The sequence below is a fragment of the Vigna umbellata genome, chromosome 2 (assembly GCF_029865625.1).
Source record: "Vigna umbellata cultivar VRB3 chromosome 2, Vumbellata_1.0, whole genome shotgun sequence".
Lineage (NCBI taxonomy): Eukaryota > Viridiplantae > Streptophyta > Magnoliopsida > Fabales > Fabaceae > Vigna > Vigna umbellata.
The window spans coordinates 51,297,588-51,316,736 of record NC_142166.1 but is presented as its reverse complement, the minus strand read 5'-3'; the positions used below and the strand labels follow the sequence as shown (position 1 = coordinate 51,316,736).

General features: G+C 30.6%; 2 protein-coding genes across 2 annotated transcripts; both read left to right on the top strand.

The window, feature by feature from the left end:
• The first annotated feature begins 322 nt into the window (after nt 1–322).
• On the top strand, nt 323–3,036 carry LOC124824046 (mechanosensitive ion channel protein 6-like). Its single transcript, XM_047296409.2, has 5 exons — nt 323–1,637; nt 1,731–1,854; nt 1,971–2,264; nt 2,344–2,546; nt 2,641–3,036. Exons 1-5 carry the CDS (start codon nt 400–402, stop codon nt 2,921–2,923), a joined length of 2,142 nt encoding a protein of 713 aa, XP_047152365.2. The 5' UTR covers nt 323–399; the 3' UTR covers nt 2,924–3,036.
• A 9,067-nt stretch (nt 3,037–12,103) lies between these two features.
• On the top strand, nt 12,104–13,407 carry LOC124824036 (ornithine decarboxylase-like). Its single transcript, XM_047296395.2, is given in 2 exon segments — nt 12,104–13,381; nt 13,384–13,407. Coding segments are annotated over 2 exon segments (1,293 nt in total). The 5' UTR covers nt 12,104–12,112.
• Nucleotides 13,408–19,149: the final 5,742 nt, after the last annotated feature.

Sequence of the window (19,149 nt, the reverse complement as noted above, 5' to 3'; positions counted from 1 at the left end):
ATTAGTTTCTTCAATTTCAAAAAAATTAAACCCTTTTAGAAAATTTCAACAACTCATTCCCATTCTCTGATACATTTGAAAACCATGGTCGAAGCTAATGCACGTTTGACATTGATCCAGAGAAATAAGAATGAAAGAACATGCATCAGTAAAAGTGCATGAAATGAGCATTACCACAACTTAATGAATAATTCTGAAAACTTCGAAACAGTTTATTCTTTTGAACCTTTAATACATGCTGCAAACGATTATTCGTCACTTCCTACGGATTCATATATTTTGGCATCTAAAGAGAGGTCATGTCTAAATATTCCCAATTCTTTCACCGTCTGCACACATACAGGATTAGAGAAAGAAAACAAACACAAGGCTGTATTCTGTGGCGTAAAAGAAAATCTAATGACCCAAAGAGAGGAAGTTGTGCTTGATTTTGAAGACAACAATGGCCGCAGCAACAGCAAAGACGAAAATTCAGCATCGAAAGGTGTTGTCAACGGTCAAAGTGACAAGCTTCGTCAAGACTTGCAGGAAAAGCGCAGAGGCAGTGAATCAACAAGAAAGAAAAAGCAGGATCAGCAAAAAACCGAAGAAAGCCACCTCCAAACTTCACATTCACAAGAAAGCGTGGTGAGGTCTTCTTCGAACAATTCAACTCCACGATGCTCGTGGAAATCATCAATAAGCAGAACAAAGTCTCGGCTGATAGACCCTCCTGAGGAATCATGCGCAAATTCAGAATCAAGTGAACAAAAAGCGGCAGAAAATGATGACAGTGTTGAGGACATGCCTGAAATTTACAAGAAAACGAGGTTCAGTGCGTTCTCGCTGCTTCAGTGGCTATGTCTGGCCTTAATAATCGTAGCCTTGCTTTCAAACATTTGGATATCGTGCTTGCAAAAACTCAAACTCTGTGGCCTTCCCCTGTGGGAATGGGAGACAATGATTTTGGTTATTCTTTGTGGGCGTTTGCTCTCAGGTTGGATAATCAAGCTAATCGTCTTCTTCGTGGAACGCAATTTCATACTGCGAAAACGAGTGCTGTATTTTGTGTACGGTTTGAAACACTCGGTGAAAAACTGTGTCTGGTTGGGTCTTGTTCTGCTGGTGTGGCATTTTCTTTTGGTCAACGCGGTGAAGAAAAAGGTCAACGACAGGATTTTGTCGTGTGTGACAAAGGTTGTGGTGTGTCTGTTCATCGGCACTCTTTTGTGGCTCCTTAAAACGATCCTCGTGAAGGTCTTGGCCTTGCACTTCCACGTGAAAACGTTCTTCGAACGGATTCGGGAGGCTCTGTTCAGCCAATACGTGATCGAAACGCTGTCGTGTGATCGATTGAGGGAAGAGGAAGAAGAAGAAGGTGAAGATAGATCCGTTGGGAGGGTGTTGTGTAATAAGAAGAAGAAGCAAGATGATAAAATGTCGATCGAGCAGTTGCGTAGGTTGAATAAGAGAAATATATCAGCGTGGAATATGAAAAGAATGATCAACATCGTCATGCATGGGTCGTTTACTACATTGGACGAACGTATTTTGTGTTCAGATGTTGAGGATGAGCCTTTGCTGCAACTTCGAACCGAAAACCAAGCAAAGATCGCAGCTCAGAAAATTTTTCATAACGTTGCGCAACCAGGATCCCAGTAAGGCTTCTTAATTACGTGTATCATTCTTAGTTCTGAAGTTCATTATTGTTACTACCACACCTGAAAACGAAAACTCTGCAATCGCAACAGATGCATTTTCTTGCAAGATGTGATGCAGTTCATGCGAAGAGACGAGGCTTTGAAGTCAATGGATCTGTTGGGAGCAGCGTGTGCAGAACATGGAATTAGCATGTCTTCTCTTAGAGAGTGGATGGTATTGTGCTTGAATCTGTTAGATAAGTCCTCTAAAAGTCATTCTAATGGATGATTTGTATCTTGTTGAGACAAAAATGTTTTAGTGTCGGAGTCTCTGCTTATATCTGTGTGCAGGTGAATGCTTTCAGGGAGAGAAGGGCACTGGCACTATCACTGAAAGACACGAAAACTGCTGTGGATGATCTCCATAACATGTTGAACATGATTGTCGGCATTGTCATTTTGATTGTCTGGCTTGCCATACTAGGAACTCCAATCCTACACTTCCTTGTCTTCATGGGATCCCAGCTTCTGTTGGCAGTGTTTGTGTTCGGGAATTCTTGCAGAACTGTTTTTGAAGCAATCATCTTCTTATTTGTGATGCACCCATTTGATGTTGGCGATCGATGTGAAGTAGATGGAATCCAGGTTAAGGAAATTCCAAGTTTAATTTAGTTTCCAAACAACAAATGTATTGAGTTTTCTGATTCTCTTGTTTGGTTCTTAGATGGTAGTGGAAGAGATGAATATACTGACAACAGTGTTCCTGAAGTGCGATAACCAGAAGGTTACATACCCAAACAGTGTTCTGGCTACCAAACCGATCAGTAATTATCAACGTAGTCCAGACATGGGAGATGCAGTGGATTTCTGCATTCATGTGTCCACCCCATTAGATAAAGTTGCAACTATGAAAACAAGAATTATAGAGTACGTGAATTGCATTTATTTCGCTGCTAGCAGAAAGAAAAAACAGACTCATGAGTGTTGGAACATTTACTGTTACATGTGTTGTAAATTGTAGGTATATTGAAAGGAAGAATGAACACTGGCATGCGGCACCAATGGTGATAATGAAGGATGTGGAAGAGTTGAACAAAGTGAACATGTCAGTGTGGCTTACACACAAAATGAATTATCAGGACATTAAAGAAAGATGGAACAGGAGAGCGGAGTTGATTGAAGAGATGATCAAAGTGTTGAAGGAGCTTGATATTGAATACAGGCTTCTCCCCTTTGATGTCAATCTTACAAATCAACCTTCTCTGCTCTCCAATTGGAAAACTTGTGTCACCTCTCTCTCTTAGTCTCATTTTATTCAATGTTTAGTAGTCATTGATAAGAGTTTATCATTTCACTCTTTCTATTGTGTTAAATGAATATAAAAATGTGTTAGTATTATTTATGTTGTGTTACTTTATATTACTCGTGTTTTTAAATGTGTCATTCTATTATTACTCGTGTGTTTTAGGATGTTTTTAGGATCATAAATTGATTTGTTTAGGTAATATTTTAGTTTGTAGTATAATATTTACTCCAAAAAAAATATATTCTTCATACATTTATATAAAACGCTTTTACCGTAATGTGTAAATTTACTTATATAGTACATATTAATATGAAATAAAAATGAAATCAAATTACGTAATACAATACTTTTAAAATAACATTAACTACGTTATGCATTGTCAGACCTCATTAAAACGCACCCAAATACTTCTGCACGGACTAAGGTCAAATTTTGCCTTTTTAATCTACTCTTATATTGCAAATCAGAACATTCTTCAATTTCAATAATGTTTTAAAATGATATTGTTGGTTGTTAAAAGTGATCTTTTGATTAAAAATGTTAAGTGTTAGAAATTAAGAAAGAATACGGGTGTATATATAATGTAGATGTATATGTTTTTTGTAATCGTGTGCTTTGTCTTGTCATGCTTGAATACTATAGGTGTTACGAATGGTTGTCAGTACCTACTAGGCTGCCAGTGGTGCTGGTGTTGCTGCAATGGAAGAGCTCGAGCTGCAAACTCGTGAGGTTTGGATTAAGCTTTGTCTGTGTAGTTTGTTAGCTTGGTTTGAGCTGTGCCTACCATTGAGATTGTGTGAAGAAGAAAGTGGTTTTATTCATGGTATTTAATTGTGATTTTCTTTTGGACTTTTTTACTGAAAGGTGTTGGAAGTAAAACCACCCACGTGTAACATATTTAATCGACAGGTTAGCACAATTCTAATATGTCTTTCTTGTGATTGATGCTTCCAGAATTACTTCTTGATGGAGTTGTTGTTTTGCAGTATGCTTTTAACTTATTCTCGCATAATGCATATGTTCTTTCAAATGAATATAACAAAGAAACGGAAATGGAAAGAAGAGGAAGTGAAACGGAAATGGGAAAGAAAGTAGAATCCGTGAGAGATGAGGGGCGTAGCTGTCTAGTAAAAATAAATGAGTAGAAATAGAATTTTTAAATTAATTAAAAAAATTTAAATAATAAAAGTGAAATGGTTTTAACCTGAGGATAAAATTAAAATTAAAACAATTTGGGGAGGTGGAGGAAGCATAGTGTGGTGGTGGAGGGAGCAACATTCCGAGCTAGATGGCAAACCGGCGGCCCGTTCTCAAATTCAAATCCAAAAGATAAATGGGCTAAATGACTTCAATTAAGTCCAAGCCCATTAGTGTTTACATTTTATGTCTTTTTTAAAAGACTGTTTCTTCCTGCACCCCATCAAACTTTTAAACTCTAAATTGTCTTTCATTAAAACAATTTTATAAAAAAAAAAAGTGTGAAATCATCTCTGCACCTCCATTTTCTAGTGTGAAATCATCTCGACTTTTATATAAGTTATGAGTCTTTTGAGGATGATTCATTGATGAGAGATAATACTAACGAAATATGATTCCAACTCAGATAAAAAATTTATATCATCCATAACAAAAACCTTAAAACAACAAATTTATAAGTTTTTTTATTATACTATGCTTATCTTTTTTCACATCTATGAAACATAAACTCATTTAAACTTCTTAACAAATAAAAATGAATTTTTATTTAAAAACAATGATAAGATAATCAAACTCACACATATTTTCTCTCACTCTTTTCTCATTCCTAATAAATAAAGTGCAAATATACATAGTAAAATTGACATTTCTTTTCTTCCAAAAATAAACTTACTGTCTTCACATGAGTGTGGGAAGTTTCAACCCTTTTAATCTAATGGTGTAGAAATTCCATTGGTAAACTTCTTTTCTTAGTCACTCATTTCTGTCTATTCCTTTTTGAATGTATATTTATGGCTTAAGATTTATTGAGTTGTAGAAAAATGTTGACTTCAAAATTAATTAAGGAGATCTTTGGACGTACAAGAATTGAATTTTGAGATGATAAATAAACTTTTATAATCTTATACTTTAGCATATTCTGTAGGATAAAAGAAAAATGAAGAAAAATATTTTGTTCTGGAGTTTAAATTAGATTTTTGGTAACATATTATCATATAAGATTAAAATTTTGACATGTGTATAATTATGAACCAACTTGTTAATTAGTTACAAGTTTTGTTATTAATTGGGTGAACTATTGTTTAAAATTTTAAGTAGGGTTTGATTTTGCTAATATCTGATGAATTAAATTTGGAATCTGTAACGTAAAAGAGTATATAAATTTTTAATTGTTATATTGTATTTTAAATTTCGTATCTAAGAATATTAAAGGTTTAAAAGTTAAAAGTTTAGGTTTTAAATTGGCCATAAGCAAATGTTCATAAATTAATCATTTTTGGAAAAGCATTCACGTGATATACTTTCTAAATGAAGCGTGTGCTTATTTATACTTATTATATCTAAGATTTTTGTTATTTATTTATTCATTTTTAAATTTTATTGAAATTTTATTCTTAATGTTTGTATTTTTCATATTTGTGTATATATATTTTTTCAATTTTTTATAATAATGACTAAATAAATATGTTTTGGATATATATACACACTTTAGTATTACCTATAATAGTGACTCTTAAATTTGATTAAAAAGTAATAGTTTTTATCCCAAAGACTAAAAATGAATTATCCTATTAAAATACAGTTAACAACCATAACATTTATATATTCTTTTATTTTTCTGTTTTATACTTGGAAGTGTGTGGATGTCCGTTTGATAATTGCAACTGGATTCGAAATGGTAGTAGGGAATCCTTGTATGTTTTTCGAATGAGTATCTCTTTAATTAATAACTTGGTATTAGCTTCTTCTTTTAGGTTAATATGAATATTGTAGTATTATTTAGAGCGGTCAAAATGGGTCATAACTGCGAATCAATCTGGTCTACCACGGGTTTGAGTCGGGTTGGGTTTAAAAAAATTGTACTTTTTTTATGCGAGTCAGATTTAAACTCGACTCATTTAAACCTAGTTCATGCGGGTTGAACCCGTGGTGGACCGGGTTGGCCCACCAATCCACATACCTAATTTTATTTTATTAAAATTTAATTTTAATTTTATAAAAAAATATTTATTATTTTGTTTTTGCTTGAAAAAAATTATTTAAGTTCTTTATTTTCAAAATTAATTAAACACCCAGGAGTGAAATTTGTTTAGATTTAAATTATAGAAAGTTTGTAATTTTTTTTATTTAAAAAAATTGTAATTAAGTGAGCCAACCCGTTTACCCACCAACCCGTGGTGGGTCAGGCCGGATGACCCGTTTTGACAACTCTATTATCTATCCCTTTAAATAATAATAAACGTAACAAAATATCTAATAAATATCATAACGATATATTTATACAAAATGTATTGTATAATCGTCCAATTAACATACTTCTATATTTACCGGTCAATCCTCCTAGAATAATAAATATTTTTCCAAACCTCCTCACCAGTCACACTTCTTCGACCGATCAGTCATCAAACAAGGGTCGACTGATCGGTAATTACATATTATCGCTATCATTATAAATCAAGTATGTTTACAAGATAGAACATGTTTATGAACTCTTGGGCTATAATTGAATTAATCCTAATTGAAAATGCATTTCAAAACTTATAAATACAAAGGTAAAGTAAGAAATATGTGATTACATTTATTGTGAAATTAATATTGTATTGTGATAATCAATCATATTCATTAATTGATTTGAACATCAAAGTTCCTTTAACATGTATATCACCGCTTGACTTGAGGATTAAATAAAGGAAATTGATAATAATGGATAGAGACTAAAAACGACTTAGAAAAACCGATAAAAAGTATATGAAAGAGTAATTCTTAATCCCTTAAAACAACGTAATTATAAAATCTTAAATAATTGGTCATATTAAAAGAGCGTAACAAGAATATTTGATTTTTCATTTGAAGAAAAATTGAACAAATATTTGTAATGTTATTTTTGTTTTAATATAAATCTTTTTCTTGAGAAAAAAAAACATGATAAAACAGTAATGTTATTTTCAATTATATTTAGTTTAAACAAAAAATATTTTTCATTTGAGAGAAAATAAAAGAAAGAGTAGGGACTTTATTTTTATTAAGCAAAAATCCTTCGTTTTAGTAAAAATCTTCCACAACATAACTTAGACAAATTTAAAAGATAGTTTAAAAAAAATATTTTAATAATATAATTTTTAAACATTGATTAATTTAAATTATGATTAAAAAGTTATCTTTCACTCGTTTTAAATAAATATGGATCTCGTAACCCAAAATATGTACATTTATGCTCATATTACATTCATAATCTATCCTAAAAAGGTTATAAAAAATTATTTTAATTATCTACATTATATCCGAAATTCTATTTAAGAAAACATTATAATTATCTTGCATAATCTCACTACAAAATCAACTTATTAATAACAATAATCAATTCATAATATTTTTAAATAATTTCCCTTTCTTGTAATGTGTATCTTAAAATGACATTTCCAAACTCTAAAATTAAAGCTATTAAAAATTTAGGAATTATAAAAAACAAAATATCTTGATATATCGAAGTTAATATAACAACTTTTTTAAACTATTGATGGCAAAAAAGAGAATAAAAAATCATTAAACTAAATTAAAAAGATTTGGTTGGATAAAAATATTTCTTAGTTCCATAATCATTGTAAAGTGGGATAAGATTATGAAAGAGTTATTATAAAAAAAAAATTAGAGAGAAAGAAGAAAAAACTACAAGAAAAAGTATATATATATATATATATATATATATATATATATATATATATATATATAGAGAGAGAGAGAGAGAGAGAGAGAGAGAGAGAGAGAGAGAGAGAGAGAGAGAGAGAGAGAGAGAGAGAGAGAGAGAGAGAGAGAGAGAGAGAGAGAGAGAACACGAGCTTTACAGTAATGCTAGAACATTTTTACATCAAAAGAATAGTAATTTTATTAGTAAGTTAATAACAATATTTTTGTAATGGATCAGAACGCTAAATATCATTATATATAATAGATATTATATATTATATGATTATCGTGTTTGGCAAGGACCTAATCTGTCAAAATAGAAACAACTGGGTAGAAAGGGGAACAAAATCTAAGATCTTGTAATCTTTTTTAGAATTGGGACCAAGTAAATATTTAGTTTACAAATTTATTTGAAATAAAATATGATTAAGATAAAGACTTCATACACTATAATAAATTAAAATTTACCATATATGTATTTTAAAATAACCACGACAAAAAATCAACAACATATTTAACATGTACTTGACCTGTTTAAAATTATCTTAGTTTTTGACCGGAAACACGTTGTTATAAAAGAAAATAAATAATATAAATAGTAATATTTATAAAATTAATCTATTTTAGCTTGTCGATGGTTTAACAAACCCGAACATCGAAAATTAATTGGTAGTAAATTTCTATATTTTAATTAATTACTTTTTAGTTTAAATTCAGCGCTAAATGTATAATTATTTCAATAAGTTATTCTAATGAAGTGATTATCGTTTAGCAAATGTGGCCGAAGGAGTAAATTTGTCACGGGCATGCAAAAACAGCAAGTATAGGATTGAAAGTGGGTGATGAGAAGCATCTATCCATGGATATTCATCAACATGACATTATTATTAATGTTATCGTACCTTGGGGTCATGAAGATGAATGAGATGTCCAAAAATTAACCTATTGTCGTGACTTTGGAACTATGTGTGTTTTGTGATTAGATGAAATTTGATTAAGAGTGTAATGTATGACTCGGTCAGATAAACCGGTCGTACAACAGTGTGATTAGTCGGAAACAGTAATTATTGATAATTAGTTAAAACAATTAACGTCATTAATAGATACTTAATGAAAATAATAAAAATAATTTATTAAGTAATTAATAGGTCATACCTAATTGAAAGTTCATCGTAAGTCTATAAACGTAGATTTATTGAGATAATATACTTCTCATAATCTATTTTTTATCACAATATTATTAAGTAAAGTCATTGTAACTGATAAACATACTCTGAACCCTTAAATAGAGACAAACAGATATACAAATACTATTGTATACTAAATATTTTATATTTTTGTTATTATTGTTGTTTTTTATTATTATTTTTTATTTAAAATATTGTAGGATAAACTATTTGTAATAATTTTATTTGTAAATAGAAGAGTATTATCTTGGTTAATAAATATAATTATTTAAACTTAAAGTAGTCATTTGAAGGAAGAAAGTCCATTCTACTTTTGTTTTTGGGTTTAAGACCCCTAATTTTTTACCGGAACATGTATTATATCAAATTTAAGAATATTTTCATGTTCGATGTTTCTGATTTGTCTAATGTTAATTCAATAAAATATACCATTTCTACTTTTTGGAAGAAAAAAAATTGTCTAATGTTAATTTTTTAGTGACATTCATGTGATAAATAATTATCTACTTAACATTTGTTATGTTTAATTAAGTAACGTCATACTTTCAAAGTTCGTTAACTTTTTTTTGTTAATTTACATATTGTTTGTAAAGGACAACACTGGTCATGCTACACATTATAATAGCTTTAGTTTTTAACTAGTGATATTTATCTTAGTACAAAAATCGCTTACAACATCGAATATTTTGGGTTTTTAAGTGCAAATTGACAAACGACGTTACATTAGGAGACATTAAATTGACGTCAAAATTCGACGTTAAATTAACGTTAAATTTTGTCAATATACGACGTTAACTTAACTTCCAATTTTGTTAATATACGACGTTAATAATATTTTTTTTTTGTTTTTTTTAATTAATTGTTATTCTTTTTTACAACTCTACGAATGAAAAGCAGAAAAACAAGAAATTTCAGTTTTTGGTATTTTATAAAGCAAGAACTATGAACGTAGTATCAAGAACAAACAACAATAACCAACAACAAACAAACTCAATCAAACAACAACAACAAACAAGTTCAATCAAACAACAACAACAAACAAGTTCAACCAAATAATAACAAACAAGTTCTTCAAAACGAAAATGAAAACTAACCTTCAAAAGGTGGGTTCGTTGGAATAAAATGTCGTCACCGGTAACAGAGAAAGCAGAATGTGCCTATTAAGGACAAAAGGCGAAAATAATCGGTCAAAACAAACGAAAATCATACATAAAATGCATTTGTATCAAATGAAAGAAAGATTACATGTGATGGTCTTCGTTTGAGAAAAGTTTGAGAAGAGAAGAGGGTCTCGCGTGCTAAGATAAAGTGAATGAATTTTCAATCTCCCACTCAAATTTTTATTGAATTCACTAACCTTTTGACGTCTAGCGCTGGGGCATTTGACGTTTTATATCATTTTACGTCGAATTACAATTCTAAACGACGTTTAATAATTGTATTTATTTACAAAAATGTCACCGGTCATTTTTAACGTTGGCTATTCAGTAGTTGGACGTTAAACGCGTGCCGTTATACGCTCTTTTTTGTACTAGTGTCTCTTACTTCATTTAACTATATTATTTAGAACATATACACTTGTTTGTATATAAGAGTCTCCTTTTTAGAGGAATACATAATATATATACTATTTTAAATAAATACCTAAATTAATCTATGAAAGATTAATGTACTAACTAACATGCATTTCAGTATTTTGCTTGCTTGGCAATCTCTTTATTAGTAAGATGTTAAGGATTATTAAATGAATTTATTTTTAAGTTGTTTTAAGATCTAAAATGATTTATTTGCTTTATTTTTGTTATTTAAGAATGAAACTCTATACAATGCATAATTATGTACTGTTTGTAAAATGATTTTTTAACTCAGTTTTTTGTTAGACCAGTAAGAAAGATTTGCAAGGAATAACATTAGTCCATTGGAGTATAGTGAATAGTTTTTCATGTGAGAACACTTAGATAAAAATTACATAAATACTTTACTACTAAAGAGCTTATAATTGGTTGTTATCGAAAGTAGAATGAGACACTTGCTTTGTCATGGCAAGGAAGAAAATGGTTGATATATGGATTGCACTTATCATAGATAACTATGATATTATTGTGCTCTTGTATAAGCTTTTAATAGAAAATCCAAATAAGAGAAATATGATATTATTAATGTCTTTTTTATTTAACAGGATAATAAGGAAGATGAAAGATTGAGTGACTAGATCTGATATTCTTTCATATGCTTTCTCGATTCGTCGCGCTGGAATGTAATGCGCTAATACTTTATTCGTGGTGCTTATTTGGTTCTGCATGTATCAAACTCATAAATTATTATATATTCAATCATGCAATACGTAATTTTTTTTATAACTTTTTTATATGTGATTAATCGTTTCAAATATTTTTTAAAAATAAAATCAAACAAAGTAATACATAATTTATTATTAAAAAATAATTATTATAAAAAATTGTCAATATATTATGATCTATTAAGTACATGCTTATGTGTGAAAACAACAAAATTATCAAAATGGGATTCATTTTTAAAGAATTATCAAAAATGGATAAGTGGTGTTACAATTTGACTTGATTGCCAAGGAATAGTTTGAAATGGGACAACTTTAGTTTAAAAGTAATTTTCAAGTTAAATGGTGCCAAAATTGATATGATTTTAAGTTATAAATTTTAAATTAAAAAAATTGTGTTAAATTAAGATAATTTTAGTTTAATATATTTTAAATTAAAAATATATAAGACAAACATAATTTCAGTTAAATTTTGATAAAATTTCGTTTAAAATATTTTGAACCGAATTTGTATCAATTTGACCTGATTTAATTTAAAAAATATTTTAAACTAAATTCGTACAGACACAATCTTTTTTGTGACGAGATAGTGCCACCTTAAAACTTATCCATTTTCGTATTTTTTTAAAATCTTCCCTGCTACGATAATTTAAAAAGAAATTGCCAAAAATGGTGCTTTGGCTGCTTTACTGGGTCTATATATATGATCTTCATTTGGCTCTCAAACATCAAAGACACTATCATCCATTCAGTGGTCATTCACGTACTCTAACACTCTCCCTTCTGCTTCCCCTTCAGCTCTTAGTTACCTTTACTACCAAAAATGTCTACACTAGTTTCTCAACCATTCCAAGCCTTGAGCTTGAAGCCTGTTTTCAGTGCTTCAGGCATTAAGGGCAAACGAGTCACTGCACTGTCACCACAAGGAAATGCCCTCACTGACTTCATTCAAACAGCCATTGCCGAAAAACCAGACATTGATTCTCCATTCAGCGTACTAGATTTGGGGGTCGTTATGGGCTTGTTGGAAAAATGGGCCACCAAGCTTCCCACGGTCCGACCCTACTACGCCGTCAAGTGCAATCCCAACCTCTCCCTCATCGGAGCTCTCGCCGCCCTCGGCACCAGCTTCGACTGCGCCAGCAAAGCCGAGATTGAAGCCGTTTTATCCCTTGGAGTCTCACCCGACCGCATCATCTACGCCAACCCTTGCAAATCCGAATCCCACATTGAATACGCCGCCACCGTAGGCGTCAACGTCACAACCTACGACTCTAAAGACGAGGTAGAAAAGATACGCAAATGCCACCCCACGTGCGAGTTGCTCCTCCGCATCAGGCCGCCGCAAGAAAGTGGAGCGCGCACCAGCTTGGGCCTCAAATACGGCGCGCTTCCCGAAGAAGTCCCGGAGCTTCTGAGCGTGGCTCACGCCGCCGGACTCAAAGTGACGGGAGTGTCCTTCCACATTGGAAGTGGTGGAGGTGACGCGCAAGCTTACAAAGGAGCCATATCTGCGGCAAAGTCCGTCTTCGATATGGCTTCCCTGCTGGGCATGCCGAGAATGCGCGTTCTCGACATCGGTGGCGGCTTCACCTCCGGGCCGGAGTTCGATGTCGCGGCTATGCAAATCAACGCGGCGATTCAAGGCAGCTTCGGGAATGAAGAGGAGCTGGTGGTTATTGGCGAGCCGGGTCGTTACTTTGCAGAAACGGCTTTCACGTTGGCCACGAAGGTTATCGGGAAACGCGTGAGAGGAGAGTTGAGGGAGTATTGGATTGACGATGGAATTTATGGAACGCTTATTAACATCGTATTTGACTACGCTACCGTCACGTGCATGCCACTCGCCTGCAGCTCGAAACCTGAGAACCCTTTTTGCAGGGATTCCAAAACCTACTCTTCCACCGTGTTTGGGCCAACCTGCGATTCACTTGACACTGTTCTAACGGATTACAAGCTTCCGGAACTGCAAGTGAACGACTGGCTCGTGTTCCCCAACATGGGTGCTTACACAACTTCGTCTAGCACTAACTTCAATGGCTTTAGCTCCTCAGCGAAGTCCACATTCCTTGCATATTCCAACCCTATGCCTATGCGCGGGAACAGACAATGTTCTAGTCCAATCCCAACCTGAAGATGGGCAATTCTTACACGTGTTGTTTTGACCTGTCTCTCTTTTGCTTTGGAGAGTCAATAATGGCGGAATGGGTGGTGGTGGCCGCCGCGTGGTTTCTCTCTTCAATGTATCTTTTTCTTTTAAGGTTTAATGTCTCCGTAGGTCCCTATTTGAGTCATAAATTTGAAATAGGTCCTCTTTCTTTTCGGCGTATCAATGGAGTCCTTGTTTTTGTAAAATTTAATCAATTAGAGGTCTGCCGTTAAATTGGACAAATGGACAAACGGTCGTAACAGTATTGGTTACGTGACATGGTTAGTGCAGTTACTAAGCAGACGTGGCATTTAAAAGAATTTTTGTATTAAATAAAGAAGAAGGAAGAGAAGTATAATCAGTTTTGGGTAAGGGTAAACTAGGAAAAAAGAAAAAATTAAAGGACAAGACGTTTTAATTGAGGAATGCAGTTGAGAGATTGGGGAAACAAATTGGAGTTTTTTATTATTAGGATTCGCGTGAGGGAAGAAAAATCGTGATCTTTGTTCGAGCTGAAGCGGCAAGGTTCGTCGATGAAGAAGATGTAGTTGGAAGCGGCAGAGAGTGCATGCAGGGGTTCGTGTCAGTCCCCACATTAGCCAACATTGTCCAAACCGGAACCTGGTAAATAAGCATGGCAAGTTTCGTCATGCAGCAGACTAAGTTCAGTAATAATAACTCAACATTTGCAGCACGTTTAGATGCGTGGAGAAATCTGGCAGCTTGAAATTAAAGATATTTTGGCCACGTCATTTGGTTTGCTTTGGTTTGCTTTGTTCCAGTATCACCTGCACTCATCGTAATGATGTCTCTATTTTCATTTTGTCATGAAGGGTGACAACCAAGTTATGGGCGTCATCAAGCAGCTTCCAAACATGGCGCTTCGAATCGAAGAAAGAATGAGATTTTTTCCCTCACGCGAATCCTAATAGTTCGTTGCCCCAATTTGTTTCCCCAATCTCAGTTGCATTTCTCAATTAAAGGGCCGCTCTGAAAGTTTTTCAATTTTCCTAATATACCCTTACCCAAAAGTGATTATACCTCTGTGCATATGAATTATCTAATACAAAAATCCTTTTAAATGTCCAATTTAACGGCAGACCTCTAATTGATTAAATTTTACAAAAACAAGGACTCCATTGATACGCCGAAAAGAAAGAGAACCTATTTGAAATTCATGACCAAAATAGGGACTTACGGAAACATTAAACCTTCTTTTAATGTGCCTTAGATGTTCCAATAAGATTGATTTATTGTTCCTACTCTATTTTTTATAAGTTTCATGTATTATATTTCTTTCTTTTTTAGGATATTTGTATGATAATAAAAATAAGATGTAATTAGTTATTTTATGTATGTTTTCATTTAAAAATGTCAAATTGTTCTTTAAATTACTTTTAATTTTAATTTATTTGTGATTTGTAAAAATTGGTGTAATTTAGTCCTACAAAGATTATGTTAATTATATCAATAAAATAAATCATTTTTATTAATTTTATTTAACAATTTTAATTTTAACAAAAAAAATCTATGATGAGTTTTAAAAGATTTGTTTAATTGCTTAGTTGGTAGCAAACTAAGGATGAGAATGGGTCTTGGGCATGGATACTATCTACCCGTAATCCGACTCGATAAAAAGAAAATTCATCCGCTATCCAACCTACTATCCGCACGGATATCCGCTTAAAAAATACTCGTGGGTATTTTAAAATCTGCGGATACCCGTGAATACTCACAAATATTTTAAAAAATATATTTTTTTAAAATTATTAATAAAATTTAAATAAAATTATAAAAATATATAAAATATAATATAAATTAAATTAAATATAAATTAATTAAATAAATTTGACCTTATAAAATATAAATTAATGTTAATTGTAATAAATTTAACTTAATAAAATATAAATTTAATATTTATTTTTATTTTTTATGGATAACGGATATCCGCAGGTACAATTAGTGATGTGGCAAAATACTGAGCTAACGTGCCGAAAGCAATTTTTTTTAAAGAGCTTGCAAATCGTGTTAATCAAACACATAACCTAGAAATCATAAAAGCAACTAGTAGATTGCTCCAACTCAAGCTTATAGTCAGCGCTGCACTATCCGAAACCCGACCCGACAAAAAAAAAATCCACCCGCTATCCACACGGATACCCGCTTAAAAAATATCCGCAGATATTTTAAAACCCACGGATATCCGTGATACCCGCGGATACCTACAAATATTAAAAAAATTTATTTTTATAAATTATTAAAATAAAATTTAAATAAATTTACAAAAAAATATATAAAATATAATATAAATTAAATTAAATATAAATTAAAATTTAATTAAATTTAATCTTATAAAATATAAATTAATATTAATTTTAATTAAATTTAACTTAATAAAATATAAACTAAATTTTTATTTTTATTTTTTGCGGGTAGCGGATATTTGCAGGTACAGATAGTATAATACCCGCACCCGACCCGTTTATAAGCGGGTATTAAAATATCTGCTATCGCAACTCGTGGATAGTAAGTATTTGCAAGTGTTAACTATCCGTCGCGGATTTTATCCGTGAATATTTACGGGCACGAATTTTTTTGTCATCCCTAACTGCACATCTTCTTCTTCAACCATTAGAACCCTAATTACAAGTAATCTCTTTCTTTCGTGAAACACTCTAATTCTATTAACATTTAATTGTATTAATTATATTTTTCTCCAATTAAGAAACCCTTAATATATTCAATTTCCACGTAACCAATATTGTACCTCACATGCCAACCTAATATATGTCAACTAAATGTCACAACGAAAGTCAACATTATCAATTTAAGCATAGTTAACCAGATAGGACTTGATTGATACAATTATACCACATACGTTTTCAAAAGCGGATACCAACTAAACACTAACAATTGAATTTAGGGATCAAATAAATAATTAAGTCTAAAAAATTTTAACAACGAAAATATATCAACTTTTTATAAATTAAGATCAAATTAATTTAATTTTTATTATCAAAGTCTAAAATAACATAACAACAAACCATTTTAGTGTAAAAAACTAAATGATTAATTAAAAAAAAACAAATATAATCATTTCTATCAGCATTGTTGCTCTGTGCTTGTATATTTTCCATAACCACGGGTTGACAAAACTTATATGCTCATCTTGACAGAAACTATTAAAATTATGATTTTTCCTGATACTAGTACGTGATTTTTTTAACTTCAACCAATTATTTAATACTTTTTATTTAATTTAAATTTTTTAAAAGCGAATATTTATGGACTTTTGTTTTATTTCTAATATTTGTTTTCTAAATTTATTCGGAGCGAGATCCTCTTTTACATGGGTATATTGTTAGTTATTAAAACAAATTAATGAGTTCAATGATTGACGAATAATAAAATCTGAGTTAAATTCATATAAAAAATTAACATTAATTTTAATCTAAATCTTTTACACAATATTTAGATGAATAATATTATCAGTGTTATATAACATCCCAAATTTCAAATACAACATAGTATATAAATCTTTTGGTGTCATTTAATAGTAGAACATAAAGAAAAAACATATAATACAAATATGTTTTTAGTATACACTCTTCCAAAATCATAAACATTTTTTCAAAATATACATATAACCCATCTAATACAAAATATAATCATAATATTTTTAAACATTTCAAACTTAATTTCTTAAGTCTTTAGGTAACTTTAGTGTTGTACACTTTGCTCACATGTATTATTTTATGCTCACATGAATAATATGATATAATACAAAGATAAAAGCACACACCAAAATAAAACAACACTGGATAAAATAAATTAGACTAACAATTTAGCTATTATGACCAAAATATAGGATTACACCTATATTTATAAAAATTACTTGAATTATGATCATAATGAAATATTTATCATATGATTCTATTCCTATTCTATTTCATTTAGTAATAACTCAAACACTACATAAAAGTATAAAATATATTATTATTTTAAAAAAATCATGTATTCTTAGACTTCGATACCACACATTTGTTGTATTCATTCTTTCTTAGTTGAGTCTGTGTATCTTGAGATAAGAAGGTAGGTAACTTACATTTACTATTACATTAATTACTAACTACCAACATTGAGCTGACCTTAGCACCAAAGTGTCTTCTGTAGGTACCTTTTGAATGATCAGTTTGAAACAACAATTGAACTTTCGGACAACATTCATAGTTTGGACGACACAACATAACTTAGACTATTGACCTCGACCATATACCCAAAACAACACTCATACATTTTCTTGTCATCGAGGGACTTCAACTACAAAGTGTGACGGACACCCCAAGAAATAGAAAATCAAACCAACCAGACCGACTCTTACAACGACTTCTCATGTTGCCAAGAAACATAAGAGTATGGATCTTTGATTATGTGACAATATCTAAGTGGCTAGGGGAATCTTAATGTTTAATATTGAGGGTTGAAACACAATAAAAATTCACCTACAAAAAACTCTCTCACACTCAAGTTAGTAAGATGATTGAGATTTTGTAAATACAAGAGAATGAATATGAGCCTATGTATTCCCAATACCAAATGTATTCATAGAGTTTTTAAGCCTTAGGTTCATGTTATAAAATAAATAATGTGATATCAAATAATTCAATAAAATAAATACTTAACCTCAAATAAATAATAATAATAATAACTTAATACTTTATCGAAAATAAAAATAACATTATGATATAATCAAACTAATAAGATTTATCATAATTATGGTTAACATGTGAATATTTGTTCTCATAAACGTATTTTAGATTGTTTAAAAGACGACAATCTTTATTGAATATTATTGATATGTATTATTACTCACGCTATTATATTATTATTACTCGATCAAATGATTGATAATAATATTATTATTATAATATATTTTTTTAATTTAACAAAAATAAAGTGTGTTGACTCAACTTTTTTTTTTAATATGATTAATTAGGAGGACTGAGAATAATGAAATAAATTAAAGAAAACATTTTAATACTTGAATTATAAAACCTATTTGAATTAAAAATATTGATATTATTGTAATATTTTATTTTGAAAATCTTTAGAAAATTTAATTTTATAATAAATCACAGGACAAACTAAAATTTCATTTAAGATATTTAAAAACTTAAATTAGATAAGAAGTTGTATAATGTGATATAACTCTGAATGAATTAATAGTAGATAAGAAAATAACTATTTAAAAGGTAAACATGGACAATAATTTGATATCATATATTGACGATTATTATATAAATATATAAAAGAAAGATTCTTTCATTTTTTTTAATCTCAAGTACAATATTGTTTTTTATGCATATGAAAATTTAAAATAGATTGCGTGATGATTATATAATTATTTTACTTATAATTTAGTAAGTTAAGAATAAAAACATGTTACTTCATACTATTACACATACATGTTCATGCAATCTAGGAATATAATTTTACAACAATTGTTTTGTTTTTTATTTGATAAAAGAAGAGAGAGTATTATGCATTCTATTAACATTTTTATTTTTACTTTAATATATAATTTATTTTAAAATTTCTTTACCATACATATTCTATGAACATCGAAATTATTGATGGATACTAATGTTTCAATTAGAATTATCTTAAGTAATATAATTAAGGTCAATTATTATGTATCGAAGATATTGTTA

Coding starts and splice junctions, on each gene's coding strand:
- LOC124824046 (XM_047296409.2), top strand. CDS start 400: ATGACCCAAAGAGAGGAAGTTGTGCTTGATTTTGAAGACAACAATGGC. Junction 1,638..1,730: donor GTTGCGCAACCAGGATCCCA/GTAAGGCTTCTT, acceptor CAATCGCAACAG/ATGCATTTTCTTGCAAGATG. Junction 2,547..2,640: donor ATGAAAACAAGAATTATAGA/GTACGTGAATTG, acceptor TGTAAATTGTAG/GTATATTGAAAGGAAGAATG.